The sequence below is a fragment of the Orbicella faveolata genome, unplaced genomic scaffold (assembly GCF_042242905.1).
Source record: "Orbicella faveolata isolate gen_17 unplaced genomic scaffold, um_ofav_v1 contig_24, whole genome shotgun sequence".
Lineage (NCBI taxonomy): Eukaryota > Metazoa > Cnidaria > Anthozoa > Scleractinia > Merulinidae > Orbicella > Orbicella faveolata.
In genome coordinates this window covers 7,895,606-7,920,724 of record NW_028301552.1, presented here as the reverse complement: position 1 = coordinate 7,920,724, position 25,119 = coordinate 7,895,606, and the positions used below count along the sequence as shown (strand labels likewise).

At 40.6% G+C, this 25,119-nt stretch overlaps 1 protein-coding gene and 1 pseudogene across 6 annotated transcripts in view; one reads left to right on the top strand and one right to left on the bottom strand.

The window, feature by feature from the left end:
• LOC110057686 (uncharacterized) overlaps positions 1-9,266 on the bottom strand; it is a 61,372-nt gene extending 52,106 nt beyond the window's left edge. For 5 of the 6 annotated variants that reach the window (XM_089292948.1, XM_089292949.1, XM_089292950.1 and 2 more), the window contains exons 1-2: positions 8,930-9,266; positions 8,582-8,696 (exon numbers count right to left, since the gene is read on the bottom strand). In XM_089292948.1, the coding sequence (XP_089149074.1) occupies positions 8,582-8,696; positions 8,930-9,100 (286 nt within the window). In that variant the 5' untranslated portion in view covers positions 9,101-9,266. The remainder of the gene's footprint in view (positions 1-8,581; positions 8,697-8,929) is intronic. The other variant, XM_089292947.1, reaches the window with a different exon arrangement.
• A 7,298-nt stretch (positions 9,267-16,564) lies between these two features.
• Positions 16,565-19,070, top strand: LOC149110217 (uncharacterized; annotated as a pseudogene).
• Positions 19,071-25,119: the final 6,049 nt, after the last annotated feature.

Sequence of the window (25,119 nt, the reverse complement as noted above, 5' to 3'; positions counted from 1 at the left end):
TACTGTCGTACAAAAAAAAGCAGGTTTCTCATTTCACTGAAAGATGACATTCTCTCAAACAGCTTATTTTAAAAGCCAACAGAGTTTGCTACCGACGTCGCTGCTGCAAAACTCGTCTAGCTGCTTAACGTTTATATTTTGGCGGGAACGACGTTGTTCTCTTCCCAGGCTCTTTCGGTCGCTAAAGTTGCCGTTGCCTCTAAAACGACCCGTGCTTAAGTTCCCTAAGAACGTGAAATGGCCAAATTACGCGTTGTCTGAACAACGTGAACCACAACGGCTAATTTTTTAAATTTCTATTTCAAATTTATCTCTGAGTCCCAGATTCAGTTTCGAGATAGTTTTGACAGTCATAAACAAAGTAAATGACTTAAGAGTATCGCGAGATTCGTAGGTAAAATATAAATTCATTTTTTAATAGACGTTTTCCTCGGCGTCGCCGTCGTAGCTTCTTAAACTCCCTAACGTCTTGTTTACCCAATAAAAGCCATCACAATAAACTCTGAGCTTGCATCGAGATGCTTGTCCGGACGTAAAGGAGCGTTTGATTAATCAATGTAAAACAGATCTAAAGGAATAAAAACCCAGATGATCTGGAATACTTGTCTGAGTATGTCGTCGGCAGTGGGAGTCACGTGCAGTATTATCATGCTCGGCAATTGAAGTTATTGTGTAGAAAATATCATCGCACAATTACACAGCCGAGGGCAAAAAAAGAAAAGCGCGAGGAGAAACTTAGTACATGGAGTTAAGATAGATTGTCAGTGCTTTAGGTGACCATGCACGGCTATCAATGGCTTGGCCAATGGCTTGGCCAATGGCTCGCACACGCAACGAATCGTAAAAGTCCGTAAGTAACGACCTCTGAAAGAGGTGAACCCACCCCCCATCTCCTGAAAATAGAGGAACTAAGGTTCAAAAGTATAATTATTTTTCCAATCAAAAGCCTGAATAACGTACGATAAACTGATGACGATTCAACTAGGGAAGGTACAGCTTATTCCAGGAGGCGTCATTAAGCACCCTGGTTAAAAAAAAAAAAAAAAAAAAAAACCCGCAAAAATTTTCATCAAGTAACAAGAAGGTACTAACAGGACCTTTTCTTCAAATTGAAATTACTAAAATTGACAACTTTGCATCATTTTTAGCAGGAACGCATAAAAAGAACGTTTAATCACTTTGAAATTAAAAACTCGACCAGAGCAGTTAAATCTTTATAAAGCAGACTAACGTAGCAGTACATCATGAACAGTAAAAACAGTTTAAGGTATCTTACATCACGGTCTACATACAAAAAAGCCCACCCATGTGCCAGCAACATTAATTTGAACTGGAACGAAAAATTTCTAAACGATTTATAAGAACTCAGTGTTCTTACGAATTACACCCACAGCCTTAGAGGACTACGGCCCTGTTCTCATAGAATTTAAAAAAAGAAAAAAGAAAAAAAACACACACACCATATCAACTTTCTTTTCTCTAGTAAGTTCTTGCGCGTTTAGAGATACGCCACATTGGACACTCGCGGCTTTGGTGTCGGGATCTCAAACCATGTTTACTGGACTTTTTAAAGATGTTAGATTTAGCCCTCTCTTAAATCTGCACACGTGTATTTCACCTGTGGCAGTCTGTCACTTTGGACAATGCTTGGGTTGGAGATTCTCGCCCATTATATTTTTTTTCTCTCGCGTGTTTTCGCGCGTTTAGAGATGCGCCACACTCGTAATTTCGGTGCCAGCATCTCAGACTATGCTTACTGGCCTTTTTGAAGATGTTAGATTTGGCCCTTTCTCAAATCTACACCCTTGTATTTCACTTGTGAAAGTCTATCGATTTGCACGGTGTTTGGGTTGGAGATTCTCGCCCAAATCAACTTTCTTTTCCCTCGTAAGCTCTCGCGCGTTTAGATCTGCAAAATGACGCTGCGCGTAGCCCGGTGTCGGCGACTTTGAGAACTCTCCAATTCAATAGACTGCCACAAGTGAAATACACGTTTGTAGATTTGGGGGAAGGCTAAAAGTAGCATCTTTAAAAAGTTAGGTAAGCATTGGTTGGCATCCCCGAGTGTTGGCAAGTGCGAGTGTGGCGCATCTCTGAACGAGACATAAGAACGTTAATTTGGGCGAGAATCTCCAACCTAAGCACTGTCCAAATCGATAGACTTCCACATGTCAAATACGTTTGTGTAGATTTGGGGGAGGGCCAAAACTAGCATTTTTAAAGAGCCCCGTAAGGATAGTTTGGGATCCCCAGTCCAAAAACGCGAGTTTCCTCATTGCTATACGAGCGAAAATACGTGAGTGAAAAAAAGATATAAATGGGGAAAAATCTTTAACCCAAGCATTGTCCAAAGCGAAAGACTTCCACAAGTTGAATACAGGTGTGTACATTCAAGAAGGGGCCAAATCTAGCATCTTTGAAAAGTCCAGTAAACATAGTTTAAGATCCCGACACCAAAAAGTACGTTTGTATAGATTTGGGAGAGCGCCAAAACTAACATTTTTAAAGAGACCCGAACCAAAAACGCGAGTTTGCTGCATTGCTAGACGCGCGAAAACACGCGAGAGAGAAAAAATATAAATGGGAGACAATCCCCAACCCAAGCATGGTCCAAAGCGACAGACTACCCCAATTAAATACATGTGTGTAGATCTGAGAAAGGGCCAAATCTAGCAGATTTTGAAAGTCCAGTAAGCATAGTTTAAAATTCCAAAACCAAACCTGGGAGTGTGGCGCATATCTAAACTCGCGAGACTTCACGAGAGAAAAGAAAGTTGATATGGGCGAAAATCTCTCCCCCAAACAATATCCAAATAGATAGACTTCCACAAGGGAAATACACGTGTGAAGATTTGGGGGAGGGCTAAAATTAGCATCTTTAAAAAGTTACGTAAGCATTGGTTGGGATTCCCGCACCTAAAACGCGAGTGTGGCGCATCTATAAACGCGCGAGAACTTACGAGAGATGAGAAAGTTGATAGGGGCGAGAATCTCTCACCTAAGCACTGTCCAAATCGATGGACTTTCACAAGTGAAATACACGTGTGTAGATTTGGGAGAGGGCTAAAAGTAGTTAGGTAAGCATTGATTGGGATCCCCGTACCTAAAACGCGAGTGTGGCGCATTTCTAAACGCGCGATAACTTACGAGGGATAAGAAAGTTGATTTGGGCGAGAATCTACAACCTAAGCACTGTCCAAAATCGATAGACTTTTACAAGTGAAATACGTTTGGGTAGATTTGGGGGAGGGCCAATACTGGCATTTTTTGAAGAACCCCTTAAGCATAGTTTGGGATCCCCAAACCAAAAACGCGAGTTTGCTGCCTTGCTAGACGCGCGAAAACACGCCAGAGAAAAAAAAAAGTAAATGGGCGAGAATCTCCAATTCAAGCATTGTCCAAAGCGACAGACTAACACAAGTGAAATACACCTGTGTAGATTTGAGAAAGGGCCAAATCTAGCATCTTTATAAAGTCCAGTAAGCATAGTTTGAGATCCTGAAACCAAAACAGCGAATGTGGCGCACCTCTAAACGCGCAAGAACTTACTAGAGAATAGAAAGTTGAAAAGTGCAAGAATCTCTCACCCAAGCACTGTCTAAATCGACAGACTTCCACAAGTGAAATACACTTGTGTAGATTTGGAGAAGGGCTAAAAGTCGCATCTTTAAAAAGTTAGGTAAGTTTTGTTTGGGATTCCCGCACCTAAAAACGCGATTGTGAGAGTCTCTAAACGTGCAAAAACTAACAAGAAAAAAGAAAGTTGATAAGGGCGAGAATCTCTCACCCAAGCACTGTCCAAATCGATAGACTTCCACAAGTGAAATACACGTGTGTAGATTTGGGAGGAGGGCTAAAAGTAGCATCTTTAAAAAGTTAGGTAAGCATTGATTAGGATCCCAACACCTAAAACGCGAGTAAGACGCACCTCTAAACGCGCAAGAACTTACGAGAGAAAAGAAAGTTAACATAGGCGAGAATCTCTCACCCAAACACTGTCCAAATCTACAGACTTCCACAAATAAAAAACACTTGTGTACATTTGAGAAAGGGCAAAATCTAGCATGTTCAAAAAGTCCAGTATAGTTTGAAATGCTGACACCGAAATCGCGAGTGTGGCGCATCTCTAAACGCACGAAAACACGCGAAAGAAAAAAATATATAAATGGGCGAGAATCTCCAACCCAAGCATTGTCCAAAGCGACAGCCTACAAACTACACGAAAAACACAAGTGTAGATTTGAGTAAGGGCGAAATCTAGCATCTTCAAAAAGTCTAGTAAGCATAATTTGAGATTCCGACATCAAAACCGCGAGTATGGTGCATCTCTAAACGCGCGAGAACTTAACAGAGAAGAAAGCAAGATGCACTTGTGTAGATTTGAAGGAGGGCTAAAAGCAGCATCTTTAAAAAGTTAGGGAAACATTGGTTAGAATTCCCGCACCTAAAACGCGAGTGTGGCGCCTCTCTAAACGAGAGAAAACAAAGTTGATATTGGCGAGAATCTCCAACCCAAGCACACCCAAGTCCAAAAACTTCCACAAGTGAAATACACGTGCGTGGATTTGGAGGAGGGAAAAAGTAGCATCTTTAAAAAGCTAGGTAAGCACTGGTTGGGATTCCCGCACATAAAACGCGAGTGTGGCGCATCTCTAACCGCGCGAGAACTTACCAGAGAGAAGAAAATTGATATAGAGGAAAATCTCCAACCTACGCACTGTGCAAATCGATAGACTTACACAAGTGAAATACGGTTGTGTAGATTTGATGGAGGGCCAAAACTAGCATTTTTAAAGAGCCTCGTAAGCATAGTTTGGGTTCCCCACACCAAAACCGCGAGTGTGCCGCATCGCTAAACGCGTGACAACACGCGGCTGAAAAAAAGATATAAATCGGCGAGAATCTTTAACCCAGGTATTGTCCAAAGCATTAGACTTCCACAAGTGAAATACACGTGTGTAGATTTGAGAAAGGGCCAAATCTAGCATCTTTAAACAGTCCAGTAAGCATAGTTCGAGATCACGACACCAAAATCGCGAATGTGGCGCATCTCTAAACGCGCGAAAACACGCGAAAGAAAAAAATGTAAGTGGGCGAGAATCAACATCCCAAGCATTGTCCAAAGTGACAGACTTCCACAAGTGAGATACACGTGTGTAGATTTTGGGGACGGCCAAATCTAGCATTTTTAAAGAGCCCTGTAAGCATACTTTAGTATCCCCTCACCAAAAACGCAATTGTGGAGCATCTTTAAACGCGCGAAAACACGCAAGAGAAAGAAATATAAGTGGGCGAGAATTTTCATCCCAAGCATTACCCAAAAGCGACAGACTTCCACAAGTGAAATACACGTGTGTAGATTTGGGGGACGGCCGAATCTAGCATTTTTCAAAAGCCCGGTAAGCATACTTTAGTATCCCCACATTAAAAAACGCGAGTATGGCGCATCTCTAAACGCGCGAGAACTTCTTAGAAAAAGAAATTTGATATGGGCGAGAATCTTTTACCTAAGCACTGTCCAAATCGAAAGACTACCACCAATAAAAAATATACGTGTAAATTTAAGAGAGGGCAAAAACTAATATCTTTAAAAAGCCCAGTGAGCATAGTTTAAGATCCCGACAAAAGTTCGAGTGTGCCGCATAGCTAAACACGCGAGAAAAGACAAGGGAAAAGTAAATGGACATCGTTAAAATTATCCATTTAAGCACTGTTCAAATTGATAGACTTCCACAAGTGAAATCAACGTTGGAGATTTGTAAGAGGGTTAAAACTAGCATTTTTAAAAAGCGAGGTAAGCAAAGTTTGGGATCCCCACATCTATAATGCGAGTGTGCCGCCTCGCTTAACGTGCGAGAACACGCGGGGGAAAGGAAAATTGACATCGAAAAGAATATCTAACCCAAGCAAGGTCCAAAACGATAGACTTACACAAGTGAAATTCACTTGTGTAGATTTGGAGGAGAGCCAAAACAAGCATTCTTAAAGAGCATTGTAAGCATAGTTTGGGATCCTCACACAAAAAACGCCGGTGTGCCGCATCGCTAAACGCGCGAAAACACGCAAGTGGAAAAAAGATATAAATGGGCGAGAATCTTTAACCCAAGCATTGTCCAAAGAGACAGACTTTCAGAAGTGAAATACACCTGTGTAGATTTGGGGGAGAGCTAAAAGTCGCATCTTTAAAAAGTTAAGTAAGCATTGGTTAATATACCCGCACCTAAAACGGGAGTGTGGCGTATCTCTAAACGAGGAAAGAAAGTTGATAGGGGCGAAAATCTTTCAATCAAGCACTGTCCAAATCGATAGACTTCCACAAGTGAAATACACGTGTGTAGATTAGAATAAGAGTTAAAAGTAGCATCTTTAAAAGGTTAGGTAAGCATTGGTTAAGATCCCCGCGCCTAACACGCGAGTGTGGCGCATCTCTAAACGCGCGAGAACTTACTAGAGAAAACAAAGTTGATATGGGCGAGAATCTCTCACCCGAGTACTGTCCAAATCGATAGACTATCACAAGTGAAATACACGTTTGTAGATTTGGGCGAGGGCTAAAAGTAGCCTCTTTGAAGAGTTGGGTAAACATTGGTTGGGATCCCCGCAACATAAACGCGAGTGTAGCGCATCTCTAAACGCGCGAGAACTCAAGAGAGAAGAGAAAGTTGATATAGGCGAGAATCTCTCGCTCAACCACTGTCCAAATCGAAAGACTTCCACAAGTGAAATACACGTTTGTAGATTTGGGGGAAGGCTAAAAGTAGCATCTTTCAAAAGCTAGGTATGAGCGAGAATCTCTCATGTCATGAGGGGACGCAAATGACTTCTACTGTAAGTATCTCTTCCTGGTTTTTTTTTTTTTTAATTCTATGACTACAGTCCTGTGGGCGGGTGGGTGGCCACTTTATATGTACACCGTGATGTTAGACACCTTAAACTATTTTTACTGTTTATCACGTACTGCTACGTTAGTCTGCTTTATAAAGATTTAACCGCTCTGGTCGAGTTTTTAATTTCAAAGTGATTAAACGTTCTTTTTATGCGTTCCTGTTAAAAATGATGCAAAGTTGTCAGTTTAAGGAATTTCAATTTTTGAAGAAAAGGTCGTGTCAGTACCTTCTTGTTACTTGATGAAAATTTTGTTTTACCAGGGCGCATCATGACTCCTCCTGGAATAAGCTATACCTTCCCTAGTTGAATCGTCATCAGTTTATCGTACGTTATTCAGGCGATTGATTGGAAAAATAATTATACTTTTGAACCTTAGTTCCTCTATTTTCAGGGGATGGGCGGTGGGCTCACTTCTTTCAGAGGTCGTTACTTCCGGACTTTTACGATTCGTTGCGTGTGCGAGCCATTGGCCAGGCGATTGGTCAAGCCATTGGTAGCCTTGCATGATCACCTAAGGACTGACAATCTATCTTAGCTCCATGTACCAATTTTCTCCTCGCGCTTTTCTTTTTTTGCCCTCGGCTGTGTAACTGTGCGATGTTTTCTACACAATAACTTTAATTGCCGAGCATGATAATACTGCACGTGGCTCCCACTGCCAACGACATACTCAGACAAGTATTCCAGATCATCTGGGTTTTTATTCCTCAATACCTGTTTTAGATTGATTGATCAAACGCTCCTTTACGCCCTCCTCTACAAGCATCTCGATGCAAGTTCAGAGTTTATTGTGATGGCTTTGAATGGATAAACAAGACACTTACGTCTGCTTGCCGCGCGCAACATCCATTCGAAGGCACTTTGGTGTCTTTAAGTTCAGTTCATAGATCTGAACTTGGTTCAGGGGGAGAAGCAGAGGAAGGTTCATGTTGTGTAATTCGTTCATCATTGCGGGATTAAGTGATTTATCGGCATTCCCCGGTTTTGTCCGCTCACGTGTTTTTTCCTACCCAAGTCTTTCTTCACGTGTGTTTAGACGTGATCCGATATATAATGACCTTGTTTTGTTCCAGATTATTGGCGTCGGTGGAGTCCGCCGTCATTTGAAAGCATCGGGAATGGCTCGAACGCACTATTTACTATTAAAGCACCATTAATATCGTCACTTCATTCTAAAGGTAGTCTCATATTCTATCGGCCTATTCTGGTTAATTTTTTATTCAATATCATCAACATGTCACTGAAACAGATTATGATGCCTTCCCTGGCCGCAAGACGAAGAACCCTAGTGACAGTATGTAAGGAATGCTAGGAAAATTGCCTACCATTTCTTTGCGGTACTTACAGTACAAGCCCCGTGCGTCCCGTCATGTATGACCACCCCCAATCCATATCCTATTCTGGCGTCTTTGTCTTTATCTATTATCAGTAGCGGAGCCAGACCTTGGGCCAAGTGGAGGGGGAGATGTTTTGCTTGCCCTGACGGCTTTTCTTCTTTCTGTGATTTTTTTCTCTTTTTTTTTTTGCCTAAAATAAGGAGCGGCGGGCTCTCCCCTAGATCCGCCACTGATTATGTCTGTTACGTCTCTTAAGCTTCGTTATTTGGCACCAATACTTAAGTAGGGCTCGGCGTTCAAGTGGCAGCCGGATATGCCGAAATAATATTTCTTTTTACTGAACGACGTGCTCTTACCATATTGACAGTCCGGATCCTGGAACCCAACAGTACACAAGCAGCGGTATCCTTTGTTCGTAAAACCGGTTTGACAGGTTGCTTTGCTCTTGCAGGGGTTGCTAACGCAAGGGTTCTATTAATACGAAAAAGAAAACAAAAAAAGGAAAATGCCACATTTATGGTTTATTAATGAAAATTGTCACTGACTTCCTGGGCTAACAGCGTAGGAAAAACTAGTTGCTTTTGAGCAATATCTCGACTACCTTTTTGTCGAAAGAAGATTCACTGACCTCGGCTTAGAGGAAGTAAAAGGCATTGTTAGACGTACAGTACCACTCCTTTTTCATTTTGAGCAATCATTGTTACCTTTGCTCCACGGTACATATAATCTGGGTTTTCCTCCGAGTCGTTTTCATTCCCTTCATGAGTAGCATTATTCAATTCACATCTGTGTCCCTCAGGTTTACTTCTCTTCATCAAATTGTAACTTGCACAGTTTTGTTCCATGTAACAAAGCCCATCACAGAAATCCGTCATTAAGGGATCATGAACCTGTATCACGTGATTCGCGAGACGTTTGCCGTGGAATACTTGTTCGGGTCGAAAGTCCAAGTGACGACATTGATCTGAAAAAGAGTGTTTAGTGCCAGTGTTTGTTTTTTTTTTTTTGGTTAACACGGTGGCCGACAAGAACTTAAGAGTGGATGTCTCTAAAAATCAAAGAAAAATAAAAAAATCGCGGACATGGTCAAAAATTCGTTTCGTCCCAGCTTTTGTCTACAGGTAGCTGTAGGTACTAGCTAAAGTGAAATGAGCCTAGTTTGTGTAAATATTCATTTTGACAGGAATAAACCGTTATGAATTGCATGATCGAAAATGAGTGCGTGCGAGCTCGAAATTATGTAGTTTTCAGGCCGACCTTAGATGAACTAAAATGCGACAGCAGGAATTGTCTAGCTATAAATATATACAGTTGGCCTTCCTTTACCAAGATATACTGATATTTTTTGTATTGTGTCCTTCCTGATAAAACCACGGGTTAATTACAAGAGGACGTCTTCGCCATTTTTAGTTCACGTCAAACCCGGCCTAATATATTGTAGCAAAAATGCATGTGGTAGTGTCTCAAAATTTCCAGCAATACTATCACGAGGGCTTTTAAGGTAGGTCTTCAAATTTATCGTTTCATTTTTCTGGTATCTTCTACTGTTTCAATATACCAACCATCCAAACTTTGATAAAATTGTAAATGGCACCATATTGAAATGAACAAAATCAACATTGCAGTGACACAAGCAAACCATTGTTTGAGTCGCAGCCGCACTTAGCTTGTTATGCTTTGATATCAATAGTTCCTTACCTTAGAAATCTTTTATAGGCCCTTATCATGCCGCTTAGAAGATACTTTCGAAATACTGTCCTCTGCAAGTTGATGTAAAGGGGGCCGACCGGCGCACTCATTGAAGCCACTGAGCCGGTGGTGAGTAAACTTTAAAAGTTACTTGTCGTCGTCATTTTCTGTAGCGTGTCGCAACCCAGTTTCGTTTAGTCTACTTTGATCCTAATTTTGGCTCTTTTGACGTCCCACACACAAAAGATCCCGTACAACACGGCAGGCACCGCTAGCGATTTGCACAGGTTCCTGTCTGCGTGTCGACTGCGTGACATGTGATAATCTGTCACGTAACCAGATCAACTAACAATACATTCTGCAACACGAATAAAATCTAAACAAATATATTGCCGTCATGAACAAAAAAGATACAACAAAGAAACAGACTTTACAAAATGTCACAAATTTAAAACGTACAGTGAAAACTTTATGGAACGAAAATAACGATTTAATTTTCCCACGGGAAACAAATGTAACCAGTTAACGAAAGTAACCAAAAGCAAAAGCGTAATGATCGTCGGTGAAAGGAATAAAGATAACGGTTGCTTAAACTCCAGCCCAAAAAAAATGTCTTGTTCTTTCCTTGATATTGTTGGTGGCGTTTGTGGTGCAGAGGAACGCGCAAGGCATCCGTCCACTCAGACAGTATCGCTGTCATCGTGCAGCAAGGATATCAGAAGCCACAAGCGTTTTTTTACAGTTTTCAGGTGTTGAGACAGAGATAGAACTTATCTTAGCAAGAAGCGGGATTTTCGTGAAGCCTGTAAATTTTTCGGGAATGACTGTTTGCCTGTTACATCGATCAAGCCTTGGAATCGGATGGAGAAGAGCTAGTACATTATGTTCTGTGCCTCAGGATGTCTCCGGTCACAAAAAGGAATCTGAAAAAGTACCCGCAGCAGAAAGGGGAATTAGTTTGCAGCACTCAATACACATTTTTGAGCTTTCGAAAAACCTCGTATCAGGTAAGCGATTACAAAGTTTACTCTCACTTTATGCAAGGATAAACATCCGTATAGTTTCTCATTTCAAGCAGGGTACTGGGCGGGAATCACAGGCTTCATATCCTTACTTCAAATCACTTCACTGCCGCGTAAAATAACACCAAGTTTAACAGCAAAATTATTTTCATGTCTCACGAGTTTTCAGGATTTTTGCAAATACTTTTACGTCGGAATCTTGTTCAAACACTGGCATTTACTCAGTATTTTCACCTTCTTCAAGACTTATTCAAAAAGGGAACACTCGAATTGAAATATTTTACAGATTTTAGAATTCCTTCCAACAATGCTCGGAAAAAAGGAAAGGAACGTAAAAGACTGACTTGTGACAAGGTAAAATACAGATTGCATAATCAATTTGAGATTTGTGGGGCTTTTTTCCTGGGCTGGGTTTGTTCTTTTGCCACGTTCAGAGCTATTTGTTCAAAGGAGATGTGTAAAGTAGAAAAGAGTAAATTAATCCTTTCTCTCCAAATATTAAAGGAATTTGTGTACGATGTCGACAGTCCCTGGCAAAAACAAAAAATCAGTTAGAATCGCAGGACGTGGGTGCCACAGGAGGTGTGGAAAACATCACAGAAGGTCTATGTGGTCTAAGTTTGGTGAGTTTCTTCAGTGTTTATGAAAAATTTCCATCCAATATAGATAAAGAAAGTGGAAAACCTTAACGCATTCTCTGAATTCTCCCGTCTCCGCCCTTTTCAGGGGTTCAACCCACGCGGGAGAAGGGCGTGTCCAGGATAACTTGCATGCGCATCCTCAAAATGCCGCCATTGCCGCCCGTCAACGACTGGGCAAGACCATACATGGCACAAGAATTGGAAAAGCGTGCCCTGCCCGGATAGCCAATCACATCCCAGAATATAGCCAAAGGTTTTAAATTAATATACCATCAAGATTAGCTACAGTTGCATGAATAACACTAAGCAAATTATCGACAACCACAACAAGTGTATTTTGAATTCATCCAAGCACGCTGATGAAACCGCCGAAAACCCTGTTGACAAGAAATCGTGCAACTGCCGACAAAAGATCACATGCCCACTTAACGGAGAATGCCTTCAATCATCAGTCATCTACCAAGCCACCGTCACACGCAACGACAATAACACCTCAGAAACATACATCGGGCTAACAGAAAACGACTTCAAGACAAGATACAGAAACCACACTGCATCATTCCGTCACGCAAAACACAGGAACTCTACCGAACTCAGCAAACACGTCTGGACTCTTAAAGACAGCAACATTGACCACTCTATTTCATGGCGTATCATTTCATCTAGCTCATCCTACAACAGCTCAAGTAAAAGATGCAATCTCTGTCTCAAAGAGAAATTTTTAATCATCTGTCGACCTGACCTATCATCACTTAACAAACGTAACGAACTTGTATCGTCTTGCCGCCACAGAAACAAAGCGTTACTACGTAACAACTAAACATTTAAGCATTTAAATTTTCTGCAGCAGTAATTATGTAACTTTTATAGTATTTAACCGATGGTTTTGAATATTCTTATCATTAAAATCCCCTGAAGAGTGAGCGATCACAAAACAGGCTTGTCGGGATGAAAGTGTAGTTTTTTTCTATTTTCAATATATATATATATATATATATATATATATATATATAACTAACTAACTGCAGACAGTACTGTTTCGGCCTTCTGGGCCTCATCAGTGCAGTGCTGAAAACTGGGATGGAGGCTAAGCTTAAAAAGCCGCCCCAAATACTACACATGTGGTAGTATCTAAGCCATTACCAGAGTGCTCAAACTAGCGAGCTAGTGAGCATGCGCAATTGCAACAGTAACGACTCATCCCAGTAGAGTGCTCAAACTGGACATGAAAGCAGAGCTTTGTATGCCAGCGAGCTATATCTATATATATATATATATATATATATATATATATATATATATATATATATATATATATATATATATATATATAAACGTTTGATAAAGCAAGGACGGACAACTTCTGACGGTAAAAAAAGTTAAAAAGTTAAAAATTTAATAGAAAAACGTTTCGGTCTTAGACCTTCATCAGTTACAAGAGAAAAAGGACGAAAACTAAGTTTAAATACGGTTACAGTGTGGGAGATTACGTAACGAAATGAAAAATACAATATTGTGCTATTAATACATCGTGATTAATACAATACAGGAAGAAAATGCAAAACGAGAAATACAATGCTGTACTATAAATTGCGTCATACAGGATGATAATTAATAGACCAGACGAAAAGAATACAATACTGTGCATAAATTACATTATAGAGCGTGATAATTGCAGAACTAGGTTAAATTCAACCTAAAAACTAAAAGAGTTAAAATAGATAAAACGGACTCTTGCAATGCGGTAAATATAACGGGAAAAATAGTTTGCAAAGATAAGCAGAAGAAACCTACGTTTACGCTGGACAAGGTTAATAACAAAATCCCAAATCGAGGCCTTTGGAGCATTAAAGGGTTGACAAACAACAAAATCCCTGGAGGGGCCCTTAAACAATAAGCTGTAATAAGATCCCAGGCAGGGCCTTTGAGCATACCTAACACCCAAAAAGCTGACAAAATCCAAGAAAGGGCCTTTGTTGCGAAGCCACAAGCATTTTTTTACAGTTTTCAGGTGTTGAGACAGAGATAGAACTTATCTTAGCAAGAAGCGGGATTTTCGTGAAGCCTGTAAATTTTTCGGGAATGACTGTTTGCCTGTTACATCGATCAAGCCTTGGAATCGGATGGAGAAGAGCTAGTACATTATGTTCTGTGCCTCAGGATGTCTCCGGTCACAAAAAGGAATCTGAAAAAGTACCCGCAGCAGAAAGGGGAATTAGTTTGCAGCACTCAATACACATTTTTGAGCTTTCGAAAAACCTCGTATCAGGTAAGCGATTACAAAGTTTACTCTCACTTTATGCAAGGATAAACATCCGTATAGTTTCTCATTTCAAGCAGGGTACTGGGCGGGAATCACAGGCTTCATATCCTTACTTCAAATCACTTCACTGCCGCGTAAAATAACACCAAGTTTAACAGCAAAATTATTTTCATGTCTCACGAGTTTTCAGGATTTTTGCAAAACACAATTGTAGAAAAGGTTGACCCATGAGATGAAGGAGGGGCCAAAACCCATAGTAGATAGGGTGGACCGCATGAAATCCCAGTCCACCCTGTCAAAAGCCTTTTCTTGGTCAAGTGAAAGAATAGCGACAGGCACATCAAAGGAGGTAGAGTAGTAGACAACATCACGGAGGAGGGCCACATTTTCGCCAATAAACCGGCCAGGGACCCCGCAAGTCTGGTCTTTATCGACAACCAAATGGATGACTTTCAAGAGGCGACCAGCGATGACACGAGCAGCTAATTTATAGTCCACGTTAAGAAGAGAGATCGGACGCCAGTTTTTAGGGTCCAAACGATCACCCTTCTTGAAAGACAGGGAAATGACGCCACGACGCTGAGACAAGGAGAGACATCCAGCGTCAAAACACGAGTTAAGGACGTTGACCAAATCAGGACCAAGGACAGACGAGAATTTCAGATAAAACTCCATGGGGAGGCCATCAAGGCCAGGAGCCTTGCGCCTGGCCATACCCTGGAGAGCAGTGAGACATTCCGCAACAGTCAGGTATCCTTCACAAAGAACAGCCATGTCAGGAGACAGGGAGGAAGAGACATTCTCAAGGAGAGAATCCCGAATGACAGGATCAGTGGAGGTGGCAGAAAATAAGGAAGTATAAAAAGCCACAAAAGCTGCACACAACTCAGCGGGTGAAGAGACAATGGTACCATCGTCTAACTTAATGGCCGAAATCCAGCGATCAGCCCCGCACTTCTTTTCAAGCCTAAAGAAATAGGCGGAGGAAGTCTCACCTTCTTCAACCCAGCGGGCCCTAGAACGGACCTGGGCCCCTCTAGCAGCCTCAAGGTCCAATTTGGCCAATTCTGCGAGGGCCGAATGATACGGACCAACACAAGAGGAAGAGCCACCATCAATTTTCACCTTCAAATGATCGATCAAGCGGACGAGAAGATCTCTACCGCTAGAACGAGCTTTTGATCTCTGACAACAGTATTTGATCGTAAGACCTTTAATGAGACTCTTGCCTCCCTCCCACCACTTGGCAAGAGAAGAGAAACGAGAGACTGAGGAGCGCCAGTTACGCCAGGCAGTAGTGATAAGATCACAATACTCAGCCTCAGATAGGATAGAAGTATTTAATTTCCACAATCCAGGGCCAGGGGGAACAACATCTGGAATAGACACCGACAAACGAAGAGCACAATGGTCAGAAAAAGGGCAGGAAACAATGTCACAGGAGGAAACAGAGGGCACCCAAACATAGGCCTCATCAGTGTAGTGCTGAAGACTAGGATGGAGGCTAAGCTTAAAAAGCCGCCCCAAATACTACACATGTGGTAGTATTTAAGCCATTACCAGAGTGCTCAAACTAGCGAGCTAGTGAGCATGCGCAATTGCAACGGTAACGACTCATCCCAGTAGAGTGCTCAAACTGGACATGAAAGCAGAGCTTTGTATGCCAGCGAGCTTCTCAATTTTTTTTTCTAAATGTTCCAAATGGAAAATAATACTGAGTAGTAACTGGATAAAGATATCAGGATAGGTTACCAGTAAATTAAATTAATTATGGAATATTACTTTCCAGCTCGCATGCGACTTGCGCTTTTATACACGACACCCCGCGCTTGCACACGGTTGATCTCATTTTGAAGCCATCCAAAGCAATGTGTTCACTTTTTTGTCAGGTTGATGAACAAGCGAGTGACTTTGATATTCCTGCCATTACTTGTCCTGTAACTGTTGGTGATGAATCACTGCCAGAAGGTTCCACATCCAGACGGCAGAGCCTTTTTTTTCCGCAAGAAGATTCCGAAGAGAGTGATGAAGGCTCCAGTCTAGACAACGAGTCCCAGGTGCAGCTTAATCGCTTCTTACAACTTCGAGACGTCAGTCCAGTACGTCACACGTTATCTGTGCCGTGGAATACAGCGCACGAGCGTACTAAACGCAGATACCTACGGAAAGCTCGACAATGTATATCTGCAATGCTTGATGTCCTGGCACCTGAAAATTCGCAAGAACTGTGGATGGAGCTTTGTGATCGTCATGCTGGAAGCAGAGAGAGTCAGGTTGTGGTCGAAGGCAGAAGTGAAAAAGAGACGGAGCTTCTTAGTGCATTTGCTGAGAGCTACTTGAACGCGCAACATTGGAGCACAGGACGACAAATACTCTCTTTGATGGCAGATAACTTATCCCTTAAGGAGATGAGAGAGTTTATTCCAACCGTTACTAGCTATCGCTACAACATTGCCCGACGCCACAGGCTGTTGCATGGAAGAGCTGCTCCTCTTCCAAACCAGGAGAAAAAGAGAATGAGGATTGAACCTGTAAAATTAGAACATTTTGTTTCTTTCATAACGAGTCCACACGTAATTCAAGATGTTCCTTTTGAGGAAAAACTTCTGAAATTGTCAACTGGCGAGATCATAAAAACACCCAATGTGATCAGAACAATGATACCAGAGCGCATTGTCCAGCAGTATCAACACTGAATACTGCTGTGAAACCAGCTTTGAGCCTATGAGTAAGAGAACCCTACAGAGAGTTTTGGCCGGTGTTCTTCATCTGTTCGCAAGTCTCTGCAAGGACTTGATAACTTTTCAGCACAAGGAGCGGAAGCATTTGATCATTTAGAGAAACCCGTAGACAAACTTGTTGACTGTGGTAAGACTCAGCAATATGCAAGGGAAATTAAGCAGCAACTTCGTTTGTCGAAGCAGTACCTAAAGGGCGACTACAAGGTGGGTGCATATTTTATAATTATGCGTTGCATTTGCGGAAGTGATGTAGTAGACTTCTTACTATGATACACGGCTACCTTTTTCTTTCTCTCCAAGTCCTTTTTATGCTTAATTCATGAAACAAGAGTTTGCAATTCACTGTAATACGCTTGCACACATGTATACAACGCTGAGAATCGGTTAAGTAATCTTTTTGAAATGTCGATGCGCATGCGTTGCTTTGCAAATATGCACTGAATCACGCAGTTGTCATTTTACTTTTTTTAGGTACATGCGGTGGAGTCCTCAGAGGTTCCCGATCATTGTCGAATTTATGCGCTAAGTGATCCAAGCAATGCAGAATTTCGGGGCTCCTGCGACCATCTCCACAATGAGTCATGTGTGCAGTGTTGTGGGTTAGAGGAAGTCATGCGTATCATAGAAGATGAGTGTTCAATTGCGCTCTCGTCAGCAGAAGATCAAGCTGAAATGCTACGTACTGTCAAACAGGCAAGGGATGATATCATTAGCTGGAAAGCCCATCAGCTACGTTCAGTCCACAGGGCTGAGGTAAGACATTCAGTTTTAGTCCAGGACTGGGCAATGAAATATATGTCCCCTAAATGTCGAGAGGCACAGTCAGATTGGTTTGCGAAGCGAGGATTGCCATGGCACATTAGCGTTGCCTTAAGACGGTCAGAGGGTTCTGAGTATGTAGGGTTCTGGTCAGAGGGTTCTGAGTACTTTGAATCGGAGACACTTGTTCACGTATTTCAAAGCTGCGCCCAAGACAGTGTGACTGTGGCTTCGATAATGCTTGCCTGCCTCACTACCCTGAAAAAGGAAATTCCAGACCTGGAAATGGCTTATTACAAACAAGAAAACACTGGCTGTTATCACAGCGGAAATTCAATCATCTCAGCTAAGCTGGCCGGTGATGCCGTAGGAGTGGCTGTTGTAAGAAACGACTTCTCGGACCCTCAAGGTGGAAAGGGGGTATGTGATCGCAAAGCAGCAACAATCAAAGGAGACGTTGGAAGGTACGTAAACGAAGGCAATGATGTCATCAACGTTTTACAGCTCAAAACAGCCATTGAATCTGGCCAAGGAACCACAGGAGTGAACGCAAGCTATGTTGCTGCCAAGCCGTCAAGCACCTTTAATATCAAATGGGATGGCATAAGCTTACTCAACAATTTTGAGTACGATGAAACTGGCGTACGAGTGTGGAGAGCATTCAATGTGGGTTCCGGTAAAGTAGTGCCATGGGCAAAGTTCGAAGGAGTCATGAAGCAGCCCGAAAAATTGGAAATCCTAGAACCCCCATCGCAGAATGTAAGTGGCGCACCGCCGTTCAAGATTGTGAGACATCGACATATCAAGATAAGCTCTGTCAAAGCAGATTTCTCAACTGAAAACGAAAACCAAGATCAAAGCAGTATTGGTCAAAATAAGCCAGATGACATGCTTTTCCCGTGTCCAGAGGATGGATGTGTAAAAGCATACAGTCGCTTTGCGAACCTCCAGACACACCTAGATACTGGAAAACACCAAATGATGTTCGAACAGGAAACTCTCTACGATAGAGCTAAAAGAGAATATTCTTCCAAGCTGACGCAGGGATGCAGTCGAATTCCAAGCGTTCAAGTTACTGTCCAAGCAAAGAGTGACGCCTTGCCGCCTTTTCCAATGGGTTGGGCCCTGAAGACAATTAAGAAAAAGGTGCGTTTTACAAAGAAACAGACCGAATTCTTAACTGACCAATTTCAAAAAGGGGAGCAATTTCAAAAAGTGGACGGAAAAGCGATCCACAGAAAGTTTCGAAAGCAATGAGCTTAGCAAGGGACCAAGTGGGGGAACGCCGATTTCAACCTGATGAAGTCCTTATGTCACAGCAGATTAGTGGCTTCTTTAACCGTCTTTCAGCAAAGAAGCGATTAGAAGTTTCCGCCGAAGCTGAGAGTCATCTATCTGCTGTGTGTGCAAATGTGATGAGAGATGTGGCTATTCAGCATACGATTGTATCTTTCGATCTTAACATCTGCGAACTTGTACAAAAACGTACACTCACAACTTTAAGAGTGGATAGGCTAAGAGACATGTGCATCGACCTTGGGCTGGATATTTCTGACATTTCACCTCAGAAGAGGAAAAAGCCATACATCGCACGACTCACACAATTAGTCCAGGAGTGTACCTGCACGTCCAAGTAACTGAGCACTGTACGTTTCACGAATAACTGATCCGCTGATTATAAAAGGCTGTGCGTATACAATTTTTAAGAGGGTGTTGCGTGACAGCAGAGTTCTACATATCGCATTTCAGTCACTCGAGCTCGGCACCACTTGTGGCATCTCTTGCAATTTGTGTTGACGATTTTCAGTATATTCGAAACTGGCGAGTGCAGAAGGCGCAGAAGGGATGTAAATGCTCGAATTCATGTTCACTGGATGCGAAGCAAACGTAAACTAACGGCTGTGTGGCAAATTTAACCTGTTGTGTGTAATTCAATTGTTCAACCTGTTGTGTGCAGAATTATGCAGAATTATGGCGCGATTCACAGGGTAGGAAAAGTCGAAATTTGTTTCTGCTGTCTCAGTATATGAAAATAAAGTGTAGTTGTAGGCATTTTAATATGTCTCTAGTCATTTGAACGGCCAGTGAAGATGTAACTGACCAAAACAGTTATTTGTGTACAACGCGTTTAATTTTGTTGTTATGCATCACATTATGGCGTCATAGTATTTAACCGAAATACGGCCGGTGGTCATCTTTTGATTGTCGAAGGTCCCAAAGAAATAAAACCCGAACCGTAAAGAACTATCTTTGAAGGCTTCTTGGTAGTGTTATTGTAAACTTTGAGACACTACCACATGTATTTTTGCCAAGCTATTGTAGGCCACCTTTGCCTTAATTTCAAAAGGCCGAGGATGTCGTCTGTTAACAGAGACGTAGCTCCTCCAGGAATAACACTAGACATAGACTATCACTTTGTCTCGATAAAGCAAGTCCAACTCTATATTTTTATAGCTAGAAACGTCCTTGTGTTACATTTTTGTTCGTATGACAACTGCCCGAAAAGTGCATAATTTCAGGATCGCGCTTGGTGAAATTTGAGCAATTGACCCGCCGAAAGTTTTTAACGGTTTATTCCCGTTTAAGTGCATATTTCAAACATCTAACCCCATTTCCGTTACCTTACTATATAAGGCTACCTACAGGCAAAAAATGAGCCAAATCGATTTTTGGCCGTGTCCGCGATTTTTTCGATAATCTTTGATTTTTACTGACATTTACTCTTAACAGAATCACAAAACCCACCACATAAAAGACAAAAGGTAAAACAATTACAACACCTACAACAGCATTAATACAACTTACGCTATCACAGAAAGTAACAACAACAAACACAAAATTCAACACATGACCACAAGACACGAAAAAGAATCACGGAAAACCTACAACACAATACAAAATCCACAACAGGGATACAAAAAGGCTCAAAGCTAACAGTTTTGACTCAAAATAGACCCCAAATGTTGATATAAATATATGTCACTCAATTCCAATTGTTTTGTTTGGTTTGGTTTGGCTTGGTTTGGTTTGGTTTTGTTTTGTTTTGTTTTGTGTTTCTGAAAAGTGTGTTCTGTTTGGTCGCTTTTTCCTTCTCGTTATTAAACATGAGGCCAGGGCGGAGATGCCCCCCAAAAAATATGTAAGCCGTCGCTTATCTGCATTATTTTCTTTTACAATTAGGTAATTGTTTATTTTAAAACTGGCGCAGGGTTTCTATTCTGTTATTTAAGTTGCACAGATTTTAAAAGGGTTAAAGATGGCATTCGTAGTTTAAATTTTCAGAATGTTTATTGTAAATATGGTTGATAATTTCATAGTAAGTTATTAACCTAGACTTATTCGATAGCATATATAAAGTACTTTTATTTTATTGCTTCTTCGTTCGGAGATATTAGCACTCCTATGTTACACTGAAATTCGAATGGAAATAAAGTTGTGTATAAAGCTATGTATATATTTATATATGTATGTTTGTGGTTTTCTTTCTTCGAGTATCCAGAAACGTTATTTCTTTGTTTAGTGTTAGAACTCTCAGCCGTCAGTAAATGTGATAATCGGGTGCTATCTGTGGACTTCGTCAATGAATACGTTAATCTCATCTTTGTTTATGTTCCATAGTGAGAACAAATCATCGATAAATAAGGGTAATTGAACTCAGTGGAGTGCAATTTGGTCTGAAATCATACGCGTGATTTCAAAATCGAACGAGCGCGCAGCGCGAGTTTGATTTGAAATCACAAGTATGATTTCAGACCAAAAATTGCACGACACGAAGTTCAATTGCCACTTTATTAGATCCATTTTGAAATCGCACAATTTATCGCCTTAAATTTTAGATTTTTGATATATTGTTCCACTAGCCGGTTTGTTAACCCTTTGAATACCAACTACGCATATATGCGTAATTAATGGTCGTGCTCTTTGTACCACTTGTGACGTCATCAATTTAAATGTCATCAGATATTCTTGATAAGCTGATAGTAGTGCTAGGCTAGCCCTTTCCGCACAATGGTCAGGTTTAGATGTCGACGACATTCCGACGTCGCAAATCGAAAAACAAGGTTATCAGTTTTGGTGCAAAAACGCTGGTAAAATGGTCCACAACGCCTATGATTGATCAAGGTCCATTTCTAGGCTTCGCCCGTAATTAACATCCAACTTTTCACTGCAGCCAGAAAGAACATACAATGTAAAAGGTAGCCAGTGTAAATGGGCATAGAAAAACAGAAAGGAAAGGGCCAACAAACGAAATTGAGAACGGTTAATGGCAAAAAAAAAAAAAAAGTCCAAATTTTGGCTTATGCGCACGCCCGTAATTGAAGTTTTGCTCAATTTTGTACCTAATCCTCGAAAAAGCTCTCCTTTTAGCAAAAAAAAGCTTTTTTAGCACAACTTAGGCTTATTTAGCGTCATGGCAAAAGTTTGGTATTCAAAGGGTTAAAAAAAAAAAAAAAAAAAAGCGGAACCGGAAACGCCTTAACGTCTCATTTAGTATGCAAAATGATGTCATGTGACGAAAACTCATTCGAGCATGACAAAAAAACAAGCAGTTCTGATCAGAAGTCAGAACGAAAATAGTCTACTTCAGGTATAAAAGTTCAGTCCTCGTCGCCTGAATCAATTATGGAAGGCCTGCCTTTCTTCTGTGGTTGAGGCTGAGACTTTTCATTGTCTTTGGGGAAGGAATTTGAAGGTGCATATCCTGTGTAATTCTGCGATCGATTTCTTTTGAGTTGTGAAACTCCCTCGAGTGCACGATGCCCAGTGGATTGCAAGAATAACCAGTGATTTCAAAATGGATTTAATAAATATTTTTAACACCAAGGATTTCTTACTGCTCTGGTTAAGTATTTCTTTCTCCCTTGCAATGATATTGGCAAAACAGTCCTGATAGAATCTTGTATAGTTCCCATTGTACATTTTGGTGATACCATAGATAGGTAAAATACGGAAATTAAGAGACATTTACGAATAGACTTGGAATAATGTAACGCGTTGAAATGATCACGAGTGGAACATCGACCGTTTTATTTTACCGTAAGCAGTGACATGAGTCAAGAAATTAACACAATAAACACTTTTGTATATTAGTATTCATTGAAAATTTCAAATATTGAAACATTAATTTCTTTTCCTGAGTGCAGGTTATTGAGTGGCCGAAGATACTCGAAAACCTATATCATGCGTAAATCAATTAAACCCAAAGATATTTATTGGCAAATTTTCCATGAAAGCGTAAAAAGAATATATTTTTTTCCAGTTTGCTCCATTTTTCTCGCCTCCAGCGAAATATTTACAGATGCCACTTAAAAACTTAAAAGCAATCTGCAATTTTGTTTATGTTGTATGTACAGTAGTGAAATTAATGGTTTGTTGCTGGATGTTACTGTTTCCAAAAAAATTGAGAAAAATTAACAATGCGGGAGTGTTAACACAATACCTTTTTTTTCTTTTTCAATTTTAGACACCACACGACGCGTAGCTATTGACAATAACTTACTCTAATAACGTGCTAGCAGCTTCGTGCCCCACTGTTCTTCGCCCCCCCCCCCCCCCCCAAAATAATTAAACTTCTTACCACAACATGCTGCAATTTGATTCACTTTTTAGCCGCACAGTTGGCAAAAGTGTAAATAATAACTATAACAACCTTGAACGATAAAAAAGAAAGGACGAAACTTCTGCTAAATTCACGCTAAAATAAAATATCGTAATTTTTTTTTTCCTCTGAATAACGGATAACGGCGCTCAGCGATAGAGAACTAGTGATTTCAACCCAAGACAACTCGGCCTCTATGAGGTCATATTCAAGTTTATATTTAACACAAAACGATTGGAAATTAGCATATATATGAAAAAAAGACACAGCAGGGCAGTGTTGAAAGCCGTGCAAAGCAATAAGATATGAAAACACTTAGCATTACGAAAGAAAAAAGTGACAATATTACCACTTTCATTTCGCAACGCTTAGTGCTTAAATATTTTATCACTTTTTCTCGCTTCCAACACTCCTATACGTTGGAAAGTTGTTCTTTTTTATCGCTAGCCTCGGTCCTTATTGTTTTCTCTTTTCTCTCTCTCTCTCTCTCTCTCTCTCTCTCTCTCTCTCTCTCTCTTCTTGATAGAAAAAACGAAAAACAAAGGTATAAACACATTGATTTATATACTGACCTTAATTGCGACTTTTCACCTTTGTTTGTGTTATCATATTACAAATGACTTTTCAAAGTTCGCCGTTTTCGTGGTTCCCTAAATTTCGTACCTTTAATTAACGATATGGTCAACAAATAATATGCAGTAGGAGAATATTTTTTGGCCTGAGATATTTCGATTAATGCGGTTAAGGATTTTGCCTGTTGATTTGGAATAACTGAAAAATACAAAACTGACTTAAGGCTAACTTAGGGTCGTTTCCTTTTTTCTTTCTTTCTTTTTTTTTTTTTTTTTTTCTTTTTTTTTTTACCAAGTAAATCCAAAAGCTGTTACTACTGCCTACTAACAACCTTTTGTCTTTTTGGGGTTTTGTAATGATCGAGTGACGATAGAAAATGTGACGTAACCAAAAGGACTTTACTCCACTTTCGATTCTCTGAACTGCAGTTATCAATTATTCTTAGAATAAAGATAAACTTAGAGAGAGAATTCTGATATTATTCTTAATTCTTTATTTCTCATAACGTTCTTTAAAGATACAATGTCTAATTGAAAACGATGTATTCTAACATCTGCTTTAGCCACACATCCACTGTACTTTAAATTAGGCCCATTCATCAGTCGAAGCTAGTTTTCAAAGGTTCTAATCTGTTTAAGCGATTGATAAAATTATACCCCGTCACAAAGACTGCCTTTGAAATTTAATCTGAACGCAGGAATATAAAGAAACTTCGTTTCAAGTTACGTCAATTATAACATCATCCAGAATTTATTGCAAAATAGGACAAAGTTTAGTTTTCTTGTGAATCGAGGTGATTCGGAGATTTCTTTGGATAATAAGGCTACAAATGAAACCACCCTTCAGGAACGATGCTGTCTTTTAAGAAATAGTTAGAAAACAGACAATAAAGAACAAGAACGTTCGTAAGTAATGACCATCAATGATAATAACGTTTTTGCAAAGATTGTTTGTCAAAGTGATGAGAAATAGGTGTTGAAAAATAATAATAAACCAAGGGAAACTGACCTCCGGAAGAGCCGCTGAAATCGGTTACGAGGAAACGCATCAAGAACAACATCCAAGAGATGACAAAGGAATGCATAGCCGATATAGATCTCGTGAAGGTGGAGTTGGCTACTGACCAATTCCCTGCAATAGATTTGGTTGCGAACTGACAACAATGATGTTGTTTCTTTGGCCTTGTGTTATTTTTGGCGCCAACTTGTACCAATAGGCTTTCGGTTAGCGCAGTCCATCAATCACTCACTCATTAAGAGTTTGTTTATTGTTAGGAAACAACTGTTCAGAATGACTCTTTTGAACAAGCCAATCATTTTTGCGTTTTCAAATTAATGCAAAACCAACTTCCTGTTCCTAACCAAACTTGACAAATTGCATACGTATGTAGTTCATTTAACTATTTATCATTATAAGTAACAAATCACACTCAGTTTGAAGTGGAAGCAGCAGTATCGTGACTTCAGCCCCACTCCCCACTCCCCCAACTTCGACAGGAGGTCAGCACACCTGCCCTTGCATCTTTTCTCTTTCAACTTTAACTGAGCATTTCTCGCATGAATGACACTGACATTTGTTCGACTTGATATTGGTCCATATCTTGCATT